Genomic DNA, 12,650 nt, shown 5'->3' on the forward strand with positions numbered 1-12,650 from the left:
GTATCCTTCAGGCGCTCAAACGCGACAACGACATGGCCCTGCAGGCAAAAACGGAGAGTGTGTCGATTGTCAATTACATAGATATTAGTCGCCATGAGTGGTGTTCAGAACGAAAGTGCACTCCGTCACTCGTAGGCTACTTCCGGCCCGCAAGACGGATGCGTTGTCAGGCGACGCTATTGAAAATCATTCAAGAATCAAGAGAATATCATGATATTGACAGTCCCGTGCTATAGTACAAACTGTATTTATTAGTTTTCCCAAGTAAACGCAGATCATGACAGTCTATGCCAATAAAACCCAATTGTGAAACGTATACAGCGGTCACCGCCTGGGTGACGCATTCCTCTTATACTTGTCCGACGTGCGTGTCGGTGCTGGGACTTGAGCTGACCATCCGGGGTAACGTGAGTCCCCGCGTCTTGTCTCATTCTCCCAGGGTGCTGAGGCTTTCTCATCGTAGGTCTTGCCTCTTGATCGTGACCGACTACTAACGGGTGCTGGTAACTTGGACATACTAGTCTTTCCGAACCACGGGTATTCAGTGACCGCAATGTACCACACATTGCGGTTGACGCGGAAATGATGTTTTACCGCGAGCGCCAGCAAGAACAACAAAAACGCCAATACTGTGGTAGCTCGTGATATGCTCCAAGATATGGATTCAAATCACTTACTGAGAATAAGATTGAAAAGTGAGAATGCCTCTAGGACCCGATACTGAGCCTGGTATGTCTCTGTAGAGACTTGGGGACGAATGTCAGACTTCTCTATGAACGGACATACTCTTGTAACTTACACCCAGGAACATCGATGGGAGAGGTCTCTGCATCGGATGAATAGCATTCTACGTTGGCGTTCTCCGAGTCAGAGCTTGCTAGGAAGGCACCCAAAGCTGGACCGGTCAATCAGCGTGCAACCGCCATTAAGCCCGTGATCCGCGTACCAAGCCAGAAAGTCCCAAGCAGTCCGAGGCATCCGAGTTCGATTCTCGTGGAGATCGGATTGCTGGTCCGAACCATGCTACATCCAAGCCTGTAGTCCCAGTCAATGCCGACGCGCCGTGTGAATTTTACATCAACTCACAAAATGATGAGAATGAGCATGCTGGCACTACATACGAAAATGGTGAAAGGAACGAAACGAGCTGCCTTCGCGTAAGTTACGATCTATGGAAATATGCAGCAAACTTACTGAGATCTGTGATGACCAGTAGACTCTGGAAGTGAGCTGCAATAGCCAGGCAGATCACTGTCCAAATAAAGACTACGCCTGCCGTCTAGTGAGCAAGGCCGTAATAGACCCCATGAATATGAGTGCTAACCGTAAATACAAGTTCTAAAGATGTTAAATTTTGATGGCATCGCTTTCCCCGTGAATATTCTTGAGATAGAGAGTGTAGGGAGTCGCTTGCGACGGGACGTTTGGCGTTCCCGAGTATAGTGATGCTGAGGAGGCTGGTTATGCTGGCGGGTGGACTGATGTTGGCAATTCAGGGGAAGTGGACGTGCGGGCCTCATGATATAGTACGGAAAGTATGCGTACACGAGGTGGAGGGGCGTTTGATTCTCGTAAATCTAACTTGTGACGGCGTGGCGTGTACCGTGCAATTCAAGGCGTGGCAGACCTCGACGATCAGGAATCCGGGGGAAACACGAGTCGTGCGTCCGCTCAAACGCAGCAGGAAAGCCAGCCATTCTTTTAACGACCGAAAAAATCTCGGCCTTCTAAGCAATATTGTGGAAGACAGGTACCAATCCACGTAAACGCCTCGAGGCAGATCACTTGACATAGTAAGTAGAAACGCCCGCAAGTGAATTTTCCTTTTCTACGCTACAAACAACGTACAAACATGTCAAGATCAACGTTTCGATATCTCATTTCGGAGCATCTCTCCGATGCTTGCAAACTGAGCCAGACATTCAGGATTTCGCAGTGTAGCAGAATTCACACTCGAAATTTGGGCTCCATTGATGATCTGGCCAATTTTCATTACCACGAATCCTTCATCAAATCATAAGAGCAATACCTTTTTAACTGGAATTTCAACGCGCTTCCCGTTCAAGGTATAAGGGATATCGTCGACCTGGATTATCTATTAAGCCCCCGCGGATAGTCAGTCAACGTTCCGGGGGACTGATAAAAATGGAACACACTCGAGCAGGAACATGGCGTGGGCTCCGTCGTGATCTTATTTCCGATCTAATCTTCTGCTCCATTTCTATTGATAGCGTCCGCTTGCCATATAGCTTAACGAACAGAATCACGCGCTCATCTGTGCCGTCTTCAATGGACTGCGCCACAACCAATGCATCCTCAATTGTGTCGTTCGCGTTCCGCTCTTCAGAAAACGAGAAGCACATTTCAAGGACGTTGTATATTTCAGATGATCCGAATCGGATCCCTCCAGGATTTCTATGAAATGATCAGAACGAAAGGAGTGTGAAAGTAGTATACTCACAGGACCCCATCACTTCTTCCTAGCATGATGAGTCCACCTCCATTTCCATGCTGAGAAGGTGTGATCAGCACGTGGTCTCCGTGATCTAATCCAAATCAAGTTAGTAAGGGGAGGCGCAATCTTATGATACGGGGCGCGTACACCATACGTCCTTGTATTCAGCAAAATAGGATAGACGAAATCTCTTTGCTGCAGCCTTGACACTCTCGTCCGTCCCGAAACCAGCGAGGGGCCAAAATCCGATGGGCATACATGGAAATGGTCTAACGCATACCAACTCGCCAGCCTCGCCAGCTTGACAATTGTGCCCGTCATGAGTAAAAGTTTCGATTGCCATTCCCAGCATACGACATTGGATTTCCCCACGATGTACCGGCAGCGCAGAACACATCCCGGCAAAGAGTGAGCAGATGTCTGTGCCTCCTGAAAGAACAGTTCAGGGTACATGACAAAAATAACTTTGTAGATCATACCTGTTATAGACGCGAGAAGTACGTTGGGGTGAATACGTTCATACACGTAGTCGAAGAGCGCATGGGCTAATGGCGAACCAGTCGAGTAAATATGCCTCAAGCAAGTCAGGTCGTGATGGTCACGAGGCCTGTAGCCTATCCGCTGTTGTCATTCAAGCATTGGTACTCAATAATTGCCATAGTTAGGGTGGCTGCTCACCGATAACTGATCAAGATATTTCGCACTCGTTCCGAAAATGGATATTTGCAGTTCATCCACAAGATGCCACAGATAAGAGGGGTCCCTTAGAGGACTTCCATCGTAGAGTACTAGCGCACATCCGATGCTGAGACCGCTCACTAGGAAATTCCACATCATCCATCCTCTACAATACAACAAGTTAATATGCAGACGGTTTGGGAGTGAAACGAACAACTTACGTCGTGGTATAATAGAAAAAGACGTCTTCAGGGCGGAGGTCTGCACAGATTACAAATTCTTTCTTTGCTTGTAACAACATTCCACCAGCCCGGTGCACAATTGGTCTGCAAAAATCAGTATGATTTAACAGGTTTGCTGACTACAGTAACATACTTGGGGCGACCTGCGGGAACCAACCGAGTTCAGTGTTACTGCGTTAGAGTACGGGTATGTAGGGCTACACACCTGTTGTGCCCGAACTAAAAAGTATCCACAGCGGCCAATCGAAGCTTTGACGACACCACTCGATTTCTCCTTCTGCAGTGCGGCCCAAACAGCTGGACTTGCCCTTCGAAATGAACGAGTCCCATGAGACCCAGTTGGTGTCGTCCCACGCGGATGCGTTCCTTGCTGACTGAATGACAATCACGACTGGGTTCAGCGAGCATCGCTCGGAGAGTCCAGAAAGAAGAGATTGTAGCTTTGGCAGATGATGGTGTACTTTTCCGTTGTACCTGCATGACTTGAACAACCAAACCCTAATTTACTAGGGGAGCGACGTACACGACGGTATCGACCGCGAAAATCACTCGAGGCTGTACTTGCTCAAATCTACAAATTATCAAGTGTGTGCGACAGCATTTCGATAAATTCGCGCACCGCTCTAATACTCCCTGAGTCCCGAAGTCTGCTGCTGCGCTGACCCAGATGCACCCTACAATGGTTAGCAAAAAGCAGCAGTGGCAGAAATGGTCTACCTATGGCGGTGGCAGCTAGACAGGCGATGACATTTTCCTAACAGAGGGCGTAAAGTTAAGAGTGGGCAGTGCACCTTTAGCTGGCAGTGACGTACAATACAATTCGAGGAGTACGAAGCTACTCGATCCCCGGGCTTCAAATCGAGCGTTAGCAACGCTGAAACCAGGTCAGCAACCATCGCGTAAAGGTCGGCATATGTGACACGCCGATGAGGAGGATTTGGGCACTCGGGGGTGGGCTCAGCTAATCGGCCATGATTATCGCGTAAATCAACGAATATGGCTGTATCAACGTACTTGCTTGTATAAGCGCGAATTTATCTGGCGAACGACATGTCAGCATGTTCTCAGCCCAGTTGATCCTCGCTTCGCTGAACCATGGTGGGTTTGCTGCTGGGAAAGCATTATTATCGACGACATGTTGCCCTTTATAGCCGATGATAGCGACTTCATCCCATACAGTGTCCCAGAATGAATCGATATGACCGGTAGACCATCGGTAGAGGTCAAAGTACGAATCTAGCGCAAGTCCGTATTTCTTATTGACATTCGTGAGGAACGCAACGCAACGCGAGGATGTAGCATCGGGAGGCACGAAAAGTAGAGGCGCGCTAGGGGATTCGGTATTCATGTCAGACACTTCCAAGAATCCAAAGGACAGCCAAGCTTTTGGTAAGACTGTCACAAGATCCGGGAGGGTCCGGTGCACAAGCTCGGCGTTTGATATTGCGTCGTCTTCGGAACCGAAACACGAACCTATCTCGTATAGAAAATTATTATTCCAAAAGTAAATTCTTGAAAGGAGAAAAATCGCAGGCAACCAAAACGCAGACTGAACCAGTGCTAGTACTAGTAGAACATTAAAGCTGTTTTTGATGCAGAAGAAAGCCTGTGTACTGCAGTGCACAAGCGCATGATGCGCCATCCTTCTATTGCCAAGCAGTGTGTGATAACGATAAACAAATCAGGCGATATCAGTTACATAATAATTAAGTGTTTCGGGTAAAAAAAATAATTATGGTGTCATCCTGAGGAGGCAGTTTAACCCCTATAAGTACAAGGTTAAGTCGGTGCTACGTGGGTGCGTCAGGAGCTATCCGACTTCTTCCTCATTGTTCAACGTCAACATCAGCCTGATTCCTGTCCAGAGATTACGGCCATGAATAACTTTCTTGCCCCACATAGCACAGAAGCAATGGCACACTCCAAGCTCAGGTACGCGGTATTGCATCGTCACAAAGTCCACCTTTTGACTTGAAATTCCAGCGAGGACTGGTTAGACTGGGACATCAGTCGCCCTTCATTTGACGAGTCTCTTGTCGCCTACTGTGCTTCGTATCACGCGTTCGACCGTTATTTATCTGGAGAGGATCTTTTCATCCCCCCTCGTTTTCCGAGCGAGCTGGAACGAGTCCTGTGTGTATTTTCACGTGTGATATCGGCCACAGCAGTGCTAACACCGACACAGACGTCGACACGCATACGACTCGATCCATAATTCAATATCAAGATCTCGTCAAACACTAAAAGCCGGGGGATACAGCAGGGTATGGTGTTTCCTCTCGTTTCATCGTTCGCTCGCTGAAGTTTGAACTGGTCATAAGACTTGTCATTTTGCAGAGCAGTCTATCCGCAGTGTTCTTAACACAGAAGACAACGCGAGGAGATTACTCGCCTGGCACAGGCTCAACACTGCTCCCTCCCCCGTGACTGTGGATATGACCCACACTACTTCTGGAATAAAAGTTTAACTCACCTCACCCACGTAGACGTTTGTGTATGGGCATTCATTCATTCCTTGTCGCCATCATTGCGGTGTAAATATGCACCATGTAGTATCATCGCAGCAACATTCTTTGGAACGCAAAATTATTGTAGACATTAGGCTTTTACCTTTGTATTTTGATAGATAGATGGATGATTAGTACTCTACGGAATCGCCAACATATTAATTGCAAGCACCTGAGATGTAGTGTGATTCTGATTGATGATGTGGGTCACGGTCCATGGTAGCTCTTGAACTCAATCACACTTGTACTAGTAGGTCGAGTCAAGCGCTCAAGCACGTGGCATACAAGTTATTCTCAGTGCACCCATATCTAAAACGTTGTGTCATTAATATCGTTGAGCCACGCTGAAGCCTTGTGCGAGTCCTCGATGACATTATTACCACGCGTACTTAATAAGTGTGACTCATTGTCGCCACACAACGTACTAATAGCCAATGAATATCGAACGATTCATGTAATTCGCATCTAATTCGCGTCTAACGCAAGTCAACGTCAATTGTTCAAGTTGATCCGAGAATCACCACGTATATGCCTTGCATTTTTTAAAGCTCGACGATTGAGCGATCCTGGTTCCCTAAAAATATGAAGAAACGTACCCTGTGGTTAGCAGGCCTTTGGTGTGGCCAGGCCCTGGCCGCGCCGCCTCAAGTTGTCTTGCACGCGGCTCCGAGTACATCCGATCGAAAACTTCATGGACGTTTCCTGCACATCACCGATATTCATCCCGACCCATACTATGCAGAGGGTACCTCTCAGTCGTCCCAATGCCATCGAAAAGAACCGTCAGACGATCATCAGCGGGCAGGATATTATGGGACACCCTTCGGGTCAGTCAAAGTTCTTCCTTTAGTCGCATATCCCAACTCGAAAATGCTCCTGCAGCACCTGTGACTCGCCTTGGACATTAACGAATTTCACGTTCGAACATCTAGAGGAGCATTGGAGCTCTGAGATAGACTTTGTTATATGTACGCGTGCTCATCGTTTGAAGCTTCCTTTCCCGCGCTGAACTTGAGGTATCATAGGGACCGGTGATAATGCTAGGTAGAGTCCCGGTAGTCACCTGGAGTCCCATTTGACGACAGATCATCCAGACATGACGAGGACCACGAGACACCTCGACCACTTGACGAAGTATTTGCTCTTAATCGCGCCGTTGCAAAGAAGATGGAAGATGTATTCCTCAAGAAAGGAATACCGGTTGTGCCAAGTTTGGGTGGGTTCTTTGCGCCGTAGTCCCGGTATTGCATATTCATCGATGCTACCGTCCATGAATAGGAAATAATGATGTTTGGCGTGAGTGCTTATATTTGAGTTTTTTGTGGTGAATGTCTCAGAGTTGTCGTTGGCTTGGCAGCGCACGCAAGTGGTTTCTATCTTGACGATCCCTTTGTCTCTCTAACATCCACTACTACAGAATACTTTATCTCCAGGTGAGTGCCACCGGTGTTGACGGATTTGACTCTCGGCTGACGTCGGTTAAGGTCCTAATGAAATAACGGATGAGTTTGCGTCGTTCGTACTCTTTGATGTCCCGTTTTCATTTGCTGAGATGTATTGGACAGCATATGGGATGCATTTATTCCGTCAGGGTTCAAGTCCTCCTTCCGAAACGGCGCATATTATGCACTAGAAGTGATACCCGATGCACTTGCGGCGATTAGTCTGAACACAATGTATTTCTACCATAATAACAAAGGTCAGGTCCCTGATACCTGACCCGCCTAATATGCTCTTTGACATGTAAAATTGACAGCTGTGAGAGGGTGTCAAGTCGGTGATGCTAGCGACCCCGGTAACTTGCAGTTCGACTGGCTGGAAGAACAGCTTGAAATGTTTCGGGCTCGGCAGATGCAGGTATGACGCATTGGCACTTTTTAGGTGATAAAATAACATGGCGTCGATTTGACAGGTGTGGGTTACTGGTATGCCTTTGATGTAAACGTCATACCTGTCTTGATGCCGAATTTTCAGGACATATTCCCCCGTCTGACTATCACTACTTTCCCGAGTGTGTAAGTGCTTCAGTGGGCTGTGCATGCACGGGTGACTGACGTATGGTTTAGTACTACCGATACGCGGAGTTGAGCCTGAGATATCAAGATGTCATTTTAGGCAGTTTATTTGGTGTGAGTAATGTTTCAAAGTATGTCGCCGAACAAAGGGTTGACAGTGCTTGTCTAGCACTTGAACGTTGATCATGTAAGTGGCTCCCTTTATTTAATTGACTCTAATCGAGACTCGGCTGTAGTTCTACTTTGTCGAGGCCGCCGATCTCAATGTCAGCCCCGAAAAGGACGAGATGGTGCCTCATAGTTCCGAGGGTACAATCTTTGAAGCATTGATGACCAACTTTCAAGCCCTGGCGAAGGGGTCAAAGCATTTGAATTATGACGACTACGCAGTAGTCACCGTCAGCCCGTCGTTGGTGCCCAATCCATACTTACCCAGCTTCAGAGTGTTCAGCTACAACATCTCGGGGCTGGGATCGACGACTGTGGGCGCCGTCGGTGAAGACGGGTATCTCCTGATGACAAAGAAGGAACGAGCCTCCCGATGGAGGCATTTACCGTATCGCCATGGTAATGATGGGAACGATGGCCGCCAATGCATGGGTGCGGGATATCGGGACTCGTGGAGGTGCAAGCTTCGTCCCTGGCGCTCTGATAGCCACGCTCCGTCGCGGCAAAATACGTTGTGGACACCTTTGGGATATGCGCAGGTGCGTCATGTTTCTACAAGTTTTATTTCATTTGGAGTTAATGAGGAAATTAGTATTACATACCTCAACTTGAGAAATACGATGAGAAAGACGGACCAAAGTTTAAGCTGGAATACTTAACGTTCCCGATTTCGAGCCTGCACCTCACGGAGGGACCCGTACCGCTGAGAAACTTACCCAAGTCGCTCCGCGAAGCAGGGGTAACGGAATCAGAGCTTGCACCGTATGAACTGCGTGATCTTACGATACCGTCATGGTTAGATCTAGCCTGCGAGCTGGGGAAGCCGCGGGAGAAAAAGCTCCGAAAGCGGTTCAAGAAGTATATGTATATGGGAGGGGAAGATATTTAAAAGGGATGAGGCCGGGCTGTCCGTATGATTGATGATCAGTTTTGATACGATGTAGGAGGATTATTATTTTTTTCGGTATGGCGGTGTGGGAAGTGCGCGGCGGCGGTGTAGAGGAGATGGATTATTATTTGTGTTTACTTGATCAGTTTTGTTGATTCTTAACCCGTTCTAAAACGGCGTTGTTGCCTTGACCACCGACCACATTTCTGTAGTAGTTCCTAGAAGATCTCGTCAGCGTTCCTGCAAACCTATTACTGCGTCTTTCGAGGAGGCAAAATCTATCTTTTTTGCTTACTTGCTCTCCCTCTCTATCATTCATATTGGCCTAGCTCAAGACTAGTGTCCTTTTGAGTCTGCTATTTCGTTTTGCACTAGAGCAGATACTCACCCATCGACTAAAAATCTTCTCTTTTCTGCCTTACCATCTGCCAGTCAGCGGCGGCTTCTGTCTCACAAAACCAAATCTCTTGTCGTTCATTCAAAATCGACGGCTGGACCGACTATTGCCTTGATCACTACATCGGCATCCACTTTCATTTATTCCCTTTCATCAGCAACTCTCATATATATCTATATGGCTGCCGTCAACTTGCAGACTATGTCTTCAAGTATCCCTTTCGACTTTCTACCACTCAATCACCCACATTCAAGATCAAATTCTGTCTCTTCATCCTCTACTCATTCGCCTAATTCTCGTCCTCATTCTTCTCAAGGCGGTATGTCAAGAATGTCATCAGGTTTACCTACCTCATTGGACGATCACTACCGACTCTCTTATATGAGCGCTGATCAGACCCGCCACACCTCCTTCTCACTTCCTCCCTCCGACATGACTCCCCCTGGTCAATCTCCTCCAAACACTAATATTACTAATCCTGCGCTTAAAGGCCATATCCGTCAAACTCATCTCAGAGCCCGGGCTGCTGCTTCTCCGTACCCCCGTGATTCAGAAAGTGTTCACTCTTCATCCAGTGAAACAGACGACATTTCCATGTTCCTTGGGAATCCCTCAGACTACCCTAGCATGTATGGGCATGGCTCTACCTTGCCCTCTAATCAAGAAACTATCCACACCGCTGGCGCTTTTGGCAGGATGTCTTTGGGTCCTGATCATCAATTGGAAAAGCTCGCTGCCAATGTCCGCGTCGCAACAACAACCAGTGCATCTGATAGAGCTAAACAAATTTTTGTTCAGGCTTGGTGAGTTCATGCTGTGCTTTTTACTCACATACCCATCTTCTCATCATTTTGCTGCGCCCAAAGGTTGACAGCAAATTACGCGCCTTATCCAGATGGCAATGTACCTCGCCAGGGTCTCTACTTTTCGTACAGACGAGTGTGCGATCAGTACGGGATTCCTCACATTAATACGGCCACACTAGGAAAGGCTATTCGTCTGTGTTTTCCTACTATCAAGACACGGCGCTTGGGTGTTCGCGGAAATAGCAAATATCATTGTGCGTACACTGCTTCAGTGCCACATCTGATGGTGATCGGAAGAATTCTGATTGACGCCACGTTCGGCCAGATTGCGGCATTCGTCCCGCTACTTCGGCTGAAGCCGAATGGCTTCAGGATTACATCCGGAAATCAAACAATAGTGCTGGCCAGCATTCCATCAACGCCGCTCGTGCCGCGCAAGAATCTTCCGACAATCCAAATAAAGGCGAAGAACGGTCCGACGAAGATGAAGATGAAGATTCCGAGGGATCCAGTGCATCGAAGAGGAACTCGTTGACCCTTTCTGGAGATCTCAAGGCTACTGGTCTCACTTATGGAGACATCAGTGACAAAACACCTACTGCTAATAGCTTGCTCTCTCAGGCACAAGCTGTTGCGAGAAGCAACACATATCCAAGCCATGCCTCTATCCGTCGACATGTCAGCCAATCGGATCCAAACCTTGCTGCACAATCTACCATGTCGCTTGGACCTGGCACTGGAGCATCTTTCGTACCATCGCAGCAGCATATGTCGGTCCGCCATATGCCGCATTTCCCATCCATCGAAGAGGCGATAGGATCTAACTCTGCATCTCCACAGAGCATCGCTGCTCGTGAGGTGTGGGGATGGTTCCAAGACCATCTTGATGCCGTCCTCGAGAGCGCTCGTGCTTTCAGGTTCGACCAATTCGAGATGCACCTCCGAAGTTTCTGGTCCAGCTTGAGTGGGAATCATCGAGAAGTAGTGCATGCCCCCGCTATCGCTGGTCTAATGGCCAAAGCCGACGCAATTCTATACGATGTACGTCCAGGATGTTACCTCGTCTGGCATGTCTCATTGACCTTTTCGACAGGAAATACTTGAGTTTTTAAGGTCCCAGATGCTTTCCCCGATCGCTCCCGCTGCTATGACTAGTCTTAGGACGTTGGCAAGCAAAATGGAGAAGATCCTGCTTGTTGCGCTGGAGGGATATGGCAACACTTTTGTTGAGCCCAAGGTCGAACTTGGAGCGCGGTTTGGCCATCTTGTTTGTATGTGACTTTCTCGACACTTTTACTACCTTGGCTCATATTACTGCAGTGCGCTTCTTGGACATATACCAAGTTACCCAAGCCCTCAATACCGTATTGACGAACCAGAAGCAGCTTTCCGAGATGCGTCGTTCCTGGCAGAAAGTGGACTTTGAATCTGTCCGCAATCAGTCTGCTCTTGTTTGCAATTGTCGTCACGAGGAGCTTGTTCAGCTTCTAGAAGTCGATTTCGTGGGCATGATGGACAGCTTGGCAAAGACTCCAGAACCGGTTAGGGAGGTCATGGCTTGGGCTGACAAATGCTGTGAGAGGCTCATGGGACAGCGGATAGGAACTGGTGATGATCGAGGCACGATGAGTTCCCGAAGTGTCTTGATCCGCTGGGGCTACGTGACCAGTCAGGTCATGAGAGATTTGGTAAGAGCTCCCCTGATCATTCTTTTTCCGTTCACCAATAGCCACTAGACCATTCGCAGCGACCCAGCCTTCGGAGCCTTTCAGATCATGAAGCTGTTCTTAGAGTAAGTCCATATATTTTCCTTTCGTGAGACGTCGTTAACGTTTCACCTAGTGATTGGATTGCAGTGAACGTCCTGCGCAGCGTGGCACTTTCCACCAACTCCGTGGCCGCATCCGTTGAACCAGTCATGCAGCAACAGTTCTTTTCATTATCTCCCATGGCCGGCCAGGAAAGTTTTAACACCATGGAAACGCGTTCCGCTCAACACGTCATGAGCCATACCCCGACCACCTCCAGCATGCTCGCAGCTTTACAGCAGGACCCATTCCCGACCGGCGCGCTGGACGCATCATCTTCTGGATTTAATGCAGATGCATATGGAGGTTTGAATTATATGGATACTTCAGTTCAGCCGGATGATTCTATTCCTCCCGTCCACCAGTCAGGCCTTTCATTCTCTGACTATGCCCCCGGGAATACGTTCGACGTTGCGTCATTTGCGACGCAAGATTTGGGCATGAATACCTCTTCAGGTACTAATGGCGAGCAAGATCGCGAGACTGAGTCCGTCAAGACGGAGGCTGGGCCTTAGTCCCCGAAGCTCGATTGAAAATTATACCACTCGGTCAAAGATAGTATCTCCAGTGATTGTATATGTTCTGTTCCGTCATTTATTCATACCTTGTCAGTGTCCTATCTGTATTGCCACTTTTGCTCCGTATCTTCCCCTTCTCGTACTTTTATTGTATAGGTCTTCATTCT

General features: G+C 48.1%; 5 protein-coding genes across 5 annotated transcripts; 3 read left to right on the forward strand and 2 right to left on the reverse strand.

Annotated features, from left to right (window-relative positions):
* Window positions 1-197: 197 nt before the first annotated feature.
* On the reverse strand, window positions 198-1,790 carry F5147DRAFT_666561 (uncharacterized protein). The gene is made up of 7 exons (XM_041435167.1): window positions 1,325-1,790; window positions 1,195-1,272; window positions 1,087-1,147; window positions 947-1,035; window positions 800-895; window positions 678-746; window positions 198-629 (listed from the first exon to the last, which is right to left on the reverse strand). Exons 1-7 carry the CDS (start codon window positions 1,518-1,520, stop codon window positions 325-327), a joined length of 894 nt encoding a protein of 297 aa, XP_041298843.1. The 5' UTR covers window positions 1,521-1,790; the 3' UTR covers window positions 198-324.
* On the reverse strand, window positions 1,791-4,997 carry F5147DRAFT_666564 (uncharacterized protein). Its single transcript, XM_041435168.1, has 15 exons — window positions 4,390-4,997; window positions 4,188-4,336; window positions 4,093-4,129; window positions 3,995-4,049; window positions 3,899-3,946; window positions 3,581-3,849; window positions 3,509-3,518; window positions 3,355-3,459; window positions 3,134-3,299; window positions 2,935-3,076; window positions 2,603-2,884; window positions 2,462-2,546; window positions 2,157-2,415; window positions 2,030-2,095; window positions 1,791-1,978 (listed from the first exon to the last, which is right to left on the reverse strand). The coding sequence occupies exons 1-15, from the start codon at window positions 4,721-4,723 to the stop codon at window positions 1,862-1,864; spliced, it is 2,124 nt and encodes a 707-aa protein (XP_041298844.1). The 5' UTR covers window positions 4,724-4,997; the 3' UTR covers window positions 1,791-1,861.
* A 167-nt stretch (window positions 4,998-5,164) lies between these two features.
* F5147DRAFT_666583 (uncharacterized protein) lies at window positions 5,165-6,052 on the forward strand. The gene is made up of 4 exons (XM_041435169.1): window positions 5,165-5,307; window positions 5,359-5,508; window positions 5,561-5,639; window positions 5,697-6,052. The coding sequence occupies exons 1-4, from the start codon at window positions 5,252-5,254 to the stop codon at window positions 5,841-5,843; spliced, it is 432 nt and encodes a 143-aa protein (XP_041298845.1). The 5' UTR covers window positions 5,165-5,251; the 3' UTR covers window positions 5,844-6,052.
* A 260-nt stretch (window positions 6,053-6,312) lies between these two features.
* Window positions 6,313-9,153, forward strand: F5147DRAFT_666589 (Metallo-dependent phosphatase-like protein). Its single transcript, XM_041435170.1, has 16 exons — window positions 6,313-6,709; window positions 6,765-6,850; window positions 6,908-6,926; window positions 6,977-7,098; window positions 7,161-7,178; window positions 7,240-7,244; window positions 7,300-7,315; window positions 7,367-7,397; window positions 7,448-7,581; window positions 7,639-7,739; window positions 7,795-7,807; window positions 7,857-7,897; window positions 7,949-8,011; window positions 8,067-8,084; window positions 8,134-8,604; window positions 8,658-9,153. The coding sequence occupies exons 1-16, from the start codon at window positions 6,465-6,467 to the stop codon at window positions 8,952-8,954; spliced, it is 1,680 nt and encodes a 559-aa protein (XP_041298846.1). The 5' UTR covers window positions 6,313-6,464; the 3' UTR covers window positions 8,955-9,153.
* Window positions 9,154-9,200: 47 nt separating this feature from the next.
* On the forward strand, window positions 9,201-12,620 carry F5147DRAFT_185783 (uncharacterized protein). Its single transcript, XM_041428457.1, has 7 exons — window positions 9,201-10,154; window positions 10,218-10,411; window positions 10,483-11,198; window positions 11,251-11,428; window positions 11,478-11,845; window positions 11,894-11,949; window positions 12,000-12,620. The coding sequence occupies exons 1-7, from the start codon at window positions 9,529-9,531 to the stop codon at window positions 12,478-12,480; spliced, it is 2,619 nt and encodes an 872-aa protein (XP_041298847.1). The 5' UTR covers window positions 9,201-9,528; the 3' UTR covers window positions 12,481-12,620.
* The last annotated feature ends 30 nt before the right edge of the window (window positions 12,621-12,650 follow it).

This window comes from Suillus discolor (genome assembly GCF_016758755.1).
Source record: "Suillus discolor strain FC423 chromosome Unknown F5147scaffold_3, whole genome shotgun sequence".
Classification (NCBI taxonomy): domain Eukaryota; kingdom Fungi; phylum Basidiomycota; class Agaricomycetes; order Boletales; family Suillaceae; genus Suillus; species Suillus discolor.

Coding starts and splice junctions, on each gene's coding strand:
- F5147DRAFT_666561 (XM_041435167.1), bottom strand. CDS start 1,520: ATGAGGCCCGCACGTCCACTTCCCCTGAATTGCCAACATCAGTCCACC. Junction 896..946: donor GCTTGGGACTTTCTGGCTTG/GTACGCGGATCA, acceptor TGACCGGTCCAG/CTTTGGGTGCCTTCCTAGCA. Junction 630..677: donor ACTTTTCAATCTTATTCTCA/GTAAGTGATTTG, acceptor GAGCTACCACAG/TATTGGCGTTTTTGTTGTTC.
- F5147DRAFT_666564 (XM_041435168.1), bottom strand. CDS start 4,723: ATGAATACCGAATCCCCTAGCGCGCCTCTACTTTTCGTGCCTCCCGAT. Junction 3,947..3,994: donor ACTCAGGGAGTATTAGAGCG/GTGCGCGAATTT, acceptor GATAATTTGTAG/ATTTGAGCAAGTACAGCCTC. Junction 3,300..3,354: donor TTTTTCTATTATACCACGAC/GTAAGTTGTTCG, acceptor GTTGTATTGTAG/AGGATGGATGATGTGGAATT.
- F5147DRAFT_666583 (XM_041435169.1), top strand. CDS start 5,252: ATGAATAACTTTCTTGCCCCACATAGCACAGAAGCAATGGCACACTCC. Junction 5,509..5,560: donor AGCGAGCTGGAACGAGTCCT/GTGTGTATTTTC, acceptor ACACCGACACAG/ACGTCGACACGCATACGACT. Junction 5,640..5,696: donor AAGCCGGGGGATACAGCAGG/GTATGGTGTTTC, acceptor ACTGGTCATAAG/ACTTGTCATTTTGCAGAGCA.
- F5147DRAFT_666589 (XM_041435170.1), top strand. CDS start 6,465: ATGAAGAAACGTACCCTGTGGTTAGCAGGCCTTTGGTGTGGCCAGGCC. Junction 6,710..6,764: donor TATTATGGGACACCCTTCGG/GTCAGTCAAAGT, acceptor ATGCTCCTGCAG/CACCTGTGACTCGCCTTGGA. Junction 7,398..7,447: donor ATAACGGATGAGTTTGCGTC/GTTCGTACTCTT, acceptor TGTATTGGACAG/CATATGGGATGCATTTATTC.
- F5147DRAFT_185783 (XM_041428457.1), top strand. CDS start 9,529: ATGGCTGCCGTCAACTTGCAGACTATGTCTTCAAGTATCCCTTTCGAC. Junction 10,412..10,482: donor CGGAAATAGCAAATATCATT/GTGCGTACACTG, acceptor ACGTTCGGCCAG/ATTGCGGCATTCGTCCCGCT. Junction 11,429..11,477: donor GCGGTTTGGCCATCTTGTTT/GTATGTGACTTT, acceptor ATATTACTGCAG/TGCGCTTCTTGGACATATAC.